The sequence below is a fragment of the Macrobrachium rosenbergii genome, chromosome 22, assembly GCF_040412425.1.
Source record: "Macrobrachium rosenbergii isolate ZJJX-2024 chromosome 22, ASM4041242v1, whole genome shotgun sequence".
In the NCBI taxonomy this organism is placed as follows: Eukaryota; Metazoa; Arthropoda; class Malacostraca; order Decapoda; family Palaemonidae; genus Macrobrachium; species Macrobrachium rosenbergii.
The window spans coordinates 44,901,890-44,910,890 of NC_089762.1; the positions used below are offsets into that span (position 1 = coordinate 44,901,890).

Here is a 9,001-nt window from a genome sequence, read left to right on the forward strand (position 1 = left end):
TTCTTTAACTCGGCCGAGAATGCTGATCAAATTTTTGTCCAGATGCATCACACTGGCTGTGAGTATGACGGATGAATCCTATCTCTCCCTCTCTCTCTCTCTCTCTCTCTCTCTCTCTCTCTCTCTCTCTCTCTCTCTCTCTCTCTCTGGGCTGAGACGAAACCAAGACGTCTTCATCCAAAAACAGTTGCCTGTAGCAACATTTATAGCTGTCGTTGTCTTGAGCCTGAAGACAGTGAACATTAAGGAACCCAGAGAGACACCGAGCCTAAAGGAACTTTGAGAGACAGCGAGCCCGAAGAAACACAACGAAGCTAAAGCAACTTAAAGAGAAAAAAAAATTAACGAGACAACGAGCTTAAAGGAACGTAGAGTGACAACGAACCTAAACAATCCTAGAGACACAACGAGATTAAAGAAACCTAGAGAGACAACGAACCTCGAGGAGCCTAGAGAGAAAGAAACCTAGAGACGAGACTGAAGGAACCTAAAGAGACAACGAGCCTAAACAAACCTAGAAAGAAAGAAACTTAGAGTGAAAACGAGCCTAAACAATCCTACAGACACAACGAGCCTAAAGAAACCTAGAGAGAAAGAAACTTAGAGAGACAAACAAGCCTAAACAAACCTAGAGAGAAAGAAACTTAGACAAACGAGCCGAAACAAGCCTAGAGAGAAAGAAACATAGAGAGAAAACGAGACTAAACAAACCTAGAGAAACAGAAACCTAGAGAAACAACGAGCCAGAAGGAACCTAGAGAGCCAACGAGCCTTAAGAAACCTAGAGAGAAAGAGACCAAGAGAGACAGCGAGTCTTAATGGAACCTAGAGAGACAACGAGCCTAAACAAGGAAGATACGTCCAATTTTCACTTCCTGCTTCCATATACTTTGCCAGCAATTCCCAATACAGCGCTATTATTCAAGTAGCTATATTTTTTGTCGAAATGGTTTTCTATAGTATTCGTCTAGGTCACTTGCTCCATTATTGAGAGATTCGACGATAATCATTAACGCTCTGGTGATTGGAGAGATTTGGAGTGGGAGATGATGAGAGGGGTACCCAAGGGGCCCCTTTTGAATGCTCGGTTTTTTTTTTTTTTAATGTTTCTCAAGATTATCCACTTGTCCTGACTTTGAAATATCTCATAATTATGACTTGTGCATTTACGCACACTCACGCACACACATACATACATGCATACATATCTATATATATATATAAATATATATAAATGTATATATATATTTATACATAAATATACATACCCATATATATATATATATATATATATATATATATATATATATATATATATATATATATATAGAGAGAGAGAGAGAGAGAGAGAGAGAGAGAGAGAGAGAGAGAGAGAGAGAGAGAATCGCATTACATTTTAGACAATGGAGTCTTCGACCCCGTACCATCACATTGCATTGCACTGCACGAATCTTATTAAATATGTTAATGTTTTCACCTTACTTCTTTTCTCTGGCATATCCCAATGATCGTATTTACTCCACTTTTACGCTTCTTTTTCATGAAGTGGGTTATCTTCTCTACTGGGTTTCTTTAAGATTGCAGCATTCTGTTATTCCAACAGGCGTTGCAGCTGTGCTAATAACACTGACAACAATTACATTACATTACAACCCCTATGTGTGTATTATAAAAGAAACATAACGAATTTCTTACCATGGAATTTTCGTTGATGGAGTCAATTCCCATGACAGTCACGTGGAAGAAGACCCGGGTGGGTTTCCCCTGCTTTTTGGGCGGCCTCATCTTGTCGTAGTCCTTGGGGTTCTCCGGCATGAGGTCCTTGAAGGAGAGCACCGTCGAAGGACTCTCCCTGGGAAGGAGGAGAAAGGAATATGGATGTTAGATTGATGTATGGAAAAGAGGAAGGTTGAATAACGAGAGATTCCATCACATTTCTGTAAAGTTGAGATTAGTTTGTTTTAGATATGTGTGTCTATATATATATATATATATATATATATATATATATATATATATATATATATATATAGTATATATATATATATATATATATATATATATATATATATATATATATATATATATATTTATATGCATACATACATACATACATACACGCAAGCAAACGCGCATACGGTACGTCCGTCTCGAGCAATCCTTAAAGGCGCGGTAAAGAAGTCAATATGCAGACGGCGTCGTCGGGAATCGCGAACAATGGACGGATGTTACTGAAGTAACTGTAACCAGGACTCGAATCTCGTCACAAAGGGGGCCCTAAAAATATCTCCTCTCCTTTCCATCCGTGCATCTTCTTTTGAAAGGGGAAAAAAAAATCAGGGCGTTGCGTAACATAAATTGAAGTCGGTCATATTTCAAGAAACACAAACAAGCATGAAAGGAGACGCAAGAAAAAAGAAGTTATTTATGTAAGCATATAGCTTTTTTTTTTCCTGGATGGAAAGGACAGGTTACGAAGAGGTGTAGTGTGACTTTTTTTTTTTAGTTTGGAAGGAAACGTTCATGAAAGTTATGGTTTGTTTTCGTTGTTTAGATACGATTTGTAATTTGGAAGACAAGGAAAATTTTCGGGACTTTATAGATAGAGTACTATTCATAAAAAATTTTAAGTTCTAATTAATAATACAAATGTTTGTATATGAGGAAAATGTTATCAAGATGTAAAGAATTCCCTTTATAATTTATTATAAATTTTCAGTACACATGCAAACATGCAAGCATATCTTATATATATATATATATATATATATATATATATATATATATATATATATATATATATATATATATATATATATATATATATATATATATATATATACATATATACATATATATATATATATATATTTTTTTTTTTTTCTTAGGTAATGTAAACAAGGAGGAAACAAAAGGAGAGAGAGAGAGAGAAAAGAAATATAAATATCCAGGTTCTCAGTGCAAGTTTAAACGTCCTCACATTTCTCGGTATTAAACGCCTAAGTCGACTTATAACTGGCATTTACGTCTTACTTCTTAACGCTTCTTTGTTTTGAGTAGCTTCCAGCCCACTTTACCTGAAATTGTGGGTTTTATATGTGTGTGTGTTGTGTGTGTGTATGTATATATATATATATATATATATATATATATATATATATATATATATATATATATATATATATATATATATATATATATATATATATATATATATATATATATATATATATATATATATATATATATATGTATTTCTTGGGCTTCATTAAAATTAACATAACATTCCTTTCTTTTATTCTCAGCTCTTTGTCATTTACTTCAGAAATTAATATTTAAATTTTTTTACATTTTATATTATGACAGTCTTATCACTTCTTATAGCCTGAATGAATAATGATAACCTAAATGTCACCTCGTTTTTTCTATTATCCGTGTTTTTTTCCATTTTCTTCAGAAAGCAATATTTAAACTCGTTCTTGACACATACTTAACTTCTTCTATTCACTTTGGATAACAATTTCACGTCACCTTTAACCATCTCTTTCCCACCTCTCATCGATGTTTGCTTTCTCGTTCCGCTGCAAAACTCCTCCCTTTCTCTCTCTCTTTTTCATCGTTTTCCTCTTTTATTGAAGGACAAACGCCTCGGAAGGGGAATAAATAAGAGAGAACAGGTGTCTGCGGGATGACAGGAACTGCGAAAATCGCAGGGTACGGTATCCTTGGGGATGCATTGTGAATGACGCCAATAAATAGCAAGGGAACGGGTTTCATAAATCTCTGTGGTTCACATTTTCCAATATTGGTCCATAAATTATTTTGGATAAGCAGTTCCTCCAAAACTCAATCAGGGCAAAGTGGTGCTTCGTACGCAGAAAAGAAAGTTGATGTTGTTTTTTTTTTAAATAAATTACAAATAGAGTGAAATGGACTAATCGTGTATTGGATTGAGAGAGGGATTAGTTGAAATTGTTTATAAATCAGGATATGATTATTGACTTTGTTCTGTATATATGTATATATATATATATATATATATACACACATATATGTATATGTATATGTGTGTGTGTTTACATGGTAGTTTGAAACTGACTAATTTCTTTCCTTAAAATTAGCTTTTCTTAAAAAAACAATATTTTAAAGGCGTTGTTATTTCCATATATTATCGTACTTTTTTTTTTAACAAAAATACACTACTGCCAAAAAATATACAATTTATCCTTTACCTGCAAATCTATTTTAAATAATTATTAAATTTTCACTCAGTGAAGTATAAATTTACTAAAACTAATAGTCCTCCATAATCACGAAAGCCCTTATCGAAAAAATAAAAATACTTCACTGAGTTTTGCCTAAAAAAAATTTTGTTTTTTTTATACTCAAAAGATTGAATAACCCAACATAAATCATGCTTTTTAAATACAAACGTCCATCTTGCGTGAAAGCACATTGTGATATAATGCCTGCCAGCTCACGATATATAACATCATATTCTCCGCTATAACTCTTCCCATCCAGGAAGTAAAAAGATAAGATGAGATGAAGAGAACAAGGAAATATTGGATAGTGGGGGAAGTGGTAAAGGAAAATAGCCTACTTTAAATTTATTGTCATCAAAGATCTATGATTCCTTCTATATATATATATATATATATATATATATATATATATATATATATATATATATATATATATATATATATATATTTACATACAACATGTATGTATATATATATATATATATATATGTATATATATATATATATATATATATATGTGTGTGTGTGTGTGTGTGTGTGTGTGTGTGTGTGTGTGTGTGTGTGTGTGTGTCGACTACGACCAATATTTGATTTACAAGGAAGTTATCAGAATTGACAGCCATTCATAACAACTGTTCCTTTCAAGAGGGATATTGTTCATTTCATCAATCAAACTGGAGAGCAATAAAGGGGAGGAAAGAAGGTAAAGGATAAAGGAAGAGAAAACAAAGTGATAACAGAAAAAAGAAAAATAGGAAGACTTATTGATTCGGTAAAGGTTAAAGGTTATTGTCATTTAATTCTTCAGTTATTAAAGGATCTAGGAGATTGAGAGTGGAGTCTAAATCCTCATGAATAATAATAATAATAATAATAATAATAATAATAATTATTATTATTATTATTATTATTATTATTATTATTATTATAATATAAAGAACATTTCTACAGTGAGCTAAAGGTTAAAGGGTATTGTCCTATAATTCTTGAATCATCAAATGGTCTAAGAAAAGGAAAGTGGAGTCCTGAGCTTCCTGAATAATAATAATAATAATAATAATAATAATAATAATTCTACAATGAACTAAAGGGTAATGGGTATTGTCACATATTTCATGAATGATCTAATTTCTAAGGAAAGGAATATGGGTTCCAAAACTTCCTGCATGATATTATTGTCAAGAGTATCTCTACAATGAACTTAAAGGTTAAAGGGTTTTGTCTTATAATTCCTGAATTATCTCAGTTTCAAAATAAATGAAATAAGAGTCAAAGCTTCCTGCATAATAATAATATCATAAATAGTATCCAAACAGTGAATGAACCTTGGCTCCAAGTGGGTAGATCAAAATGTATTTTTCCCTTCAATATTTGTAACATTTCGGATATGTTACAAAACTCCGGAAATATATAGCCTATGGCATTTCAAGCTTACTGAACTACTACTTACTTTTCAGGCCAGCTAATTGCAATGGCCTCACCACCGCGTTTGAAGTAATTTGAAATGTCACTGTGTTTTGATACATGTCTATATTTGGGCAGTAGCTATTATTCATATGACCCTCTGTGGTTGGGGAATGGAATGCGTGTCTTTGATGTAATGTAATGTTATGTGTGATACAGATTTAGACGTAAAGAATTATAGTTCAGTCCGCATGGTCAATAGACCGTTGGAATAAATAATCGGTTGACATATCCGAACCAGATCGACATTCTGAACTGGTAAGCCTGACGATGAATCATCATGTGTTCCTCTTTGTATGCGATTCTCTTACAATTTCTTTTTTTATATCAATATAAATATGACTGATGTAATTTAAAAAAAGAACATTGTTAAGGTTATTGGGATTTTCTCATTTACCATTTTTTATTCTTAAATGTTTTTTGATAATTACTATGCCAGAATACCCTTTGGTAAGATAATAATAATAATAATAATAGTAATAATAATAATAATAATAATAATAATAATAATAATACCATATCAGAATACCCTATGTTAAAATGATAATAATAATAATAATAATAATAATAATAATAATACCATATCAGGATACCCTATGTTAGAATAATAATAATAATAATAATAATAATAATAATAATAATAATAATAATAATAATAATAATACCATATCAGGATACCCTATGTTAGAATAATAATAATAATAATAATAATAATAATAATAATAATAATAATAATAATAATATAATAATAATAATAACAATAATAATAATAAAATGCCAGTAAACACAACAGGGGTATTATAATGTACTTACTCATGAGGCTCGCAGGCTACCAAGGCAAAGGCGAAGAGTAAGTGAAATAGTATGCACAGTCTCCGTAGACTTATCTCGAATCCTCTCATGTCTCTCCTTGAACTTGGTGCGTTCCTCTGCCACTGGGTTACGATTTGCTCCCGAGGTCCAATTCGACTCGAAGCGGAGGGCTGGAAAGAAATAAATTTATGCGTATGAAATTTATTCCAAATATCTTATTGATAAGCTAATTTTTGTTTCTCTTTTAAAAATGTGCATTTACATTTTTAAAAATTTCCTGCGTATGAGATGTGTTCAGGTATCTTATTAGTAAAATCATTTGTTTCTTTTAACAACGTGCATTTGTATTAAAAGAAGTTGAATGTAATTTAGAATGCTGATGGAAAAGATTGACATAACCGAGAAGAAAATAATTATTAGGTTTCAAGTAAAAAGATAGGAAATTCAACAGATAAAAATCTGAATTCTTTTTTTATTTTTACTTTATTATCCACAAATAGCTATTGCTCCTAATATCATTTATGAATTGCATCCCTCTAATCATATTTTTTCTACTTTTTCTTTCATTATAACTATCAAAGCTTTCCAATTCACAACTTACTGATTATTAAGTACAATGCCTCAAGTCAAGCAAAATAGCCCTACTGGGAACATCACCAAGCTGTTAAACTTTTTTTAACTTAACCTTGCTCTAGTTCTCACCTTCAATTTATGGATATATCTTGATGTTGAATTATGATTGGAGTTTATATATTATGTAATTCACTTGTCTTGTTGTTCAATGTACTTGGGTAAAGGAATGTTCTGAGTCTCTATACCTTTCATTACTTTTAATTTCATTTTTCAGTTTAATTACGATGCACGTAATATTTTGGGTGATCTTTATATTAACACATCTCTTTATCTCTAGAGGATTTCAAAATACACCTGAATTTTAATGCACCTGAATTCTACTACACCTGAGTTTTACGGCTGATAATTCATTTAAAACTCAGTAAGACTCGCATCCAAAACCATTTCGTTTCAGTCACTTATACGTATCACTAATATTAACCGATATCAATAGTCGTATCACTAATATTAACTAGTATCAATAGTCGTGAATAGAATTAATAATTTAGGACTGACAGCCATCCGAAAGTAGAATTCCTGACAGTCATATTAAAAAAAAATAATGAAAAGAGTTGTTTATCTAACGATGCATCAGGCAAAGGCAATCTTCATATTCGCCACACAGCGAAATGATTTGTCTCGCTGGTATTATCCTAATGAATGGCGACAGAATGAAAGTTTTCCCCATTGATCCATCGGAAATCGTTAAATTCCTTGGAAAAAACAAATATCACATGTAATCAAATACCTCCTCCTCCTTCTTCTTCTTCTTCTTCTTCTTCTTCTTCTTCTTCTTCTTCTTCTTCTTCTTCTTCTTCTTCTTCTTCTTCTTCTTCTTCTTCTTCGTGTAGTTTGGTTAAAACCAATTATGGTGGCTTGATATCGTTTTTTTAAATTTTTTTTATTATTTTCCGATTTCGTTTTATCTTCATAACTTTTTTGCATGTGACTTAGAATTCTTAAATCTACATATAAGTTTGTCATCATTATTTTAGCTTATATTTTGATGCTTGCTGACGTAGATAACCTAATTTCTCCTTTTTTTTATTTAAGTATAAGAATGCTGACCTGGTTTTTTTCTGACAACTGTTTTCCGGAGACAATAAACAAAACATTATTTGTGTTGTAAACCCAATTCTTTAGCTGTATACTGGACTTTTTCAGTTCCTTGAGACTACGAATCAAATTATTCCTGCCCAGTGTTAGGAAAGATTCCCTAGTAATGCTCATTCTAATTTCATGATACTTCTCTCATAGAAATCACTATACTGTTTTCAAATAGGTATTATAGCTATCTCTGTATAGCACTCAGCTCTAATTCAAATGTATAGCATTCCTGGCTGAGGAAAGTGGAAAGCAAAAAAATTCTCTTTATCGATTAATACTCTAAGCCTTCTTTCCAAGAGTTTCCTAAACAATTTGCACATTGATCTGCCTAAATCTAAAATCATTTTGGATCATTAAGCTTTTATTTGTTGTCCATCAGTAAATATAAAACATTTCAAACAAATGTTTTTCCTTTATAAATTTACGGCATTATAGTGAATTACACTGTAAACAACAGAAACAATAGTTTGAGCATAAAAGATATTAAAAGAAAAATGGGGATTTTTTTTTTAAGTTACGAAGTTTTAGGAAAACAACATAACTCTTTGAAGTAGAGAACGCACCTTCAAAGGCAGCACATTCAATAAAGTTCCTGTAAGAGATAGTTCAGGGTTGAATTTTTTATACTCTCTCTCTCTCTCTCTCTCTCTCTCTCTCTCTCTCTCTCTCTCTCTCTCTCTCTCTCTCTCTCTCTCTCTTGTGTAATATACACTCATGGCCTCTTGTGCTTGTTTCATCTA

At 31.5% G+C, this 9,001-nt stretch overlaps 1 protein-coding gene across 1 annotated transcript in view; it reads right to left on the bottom strand.

The window, feature by feature from the left end:
• LOC136850824 (glycine receptor subunit alpha-4-like) overlaps positions 1 to 9,001 on the bottom strand; it is a 93,791-nt gene that overhangs the window by 30,807 nt on the left and 53,983 nt on the right. Inside the window, exons 2-3 of the mRNA XM_067124848.1 lie at positions 6,543 to 6,712; positions 1,696 to 1,852 (exon numbers count right to left, since the gene is read on the bottom strand). Of these exons, the coding sequence (XP_066980949.1) occupies positions 1,696 to 1,852; positions 6,543 to 6,631 (246 nt within the window). The 5' untranslated portion in view covers positions 6,632 to 6,712. The remainder of the gene's footprint in view (positions 1 to 1,695; positions 1,853 to 6,542; positions 6,713 to 9,001) is intronic.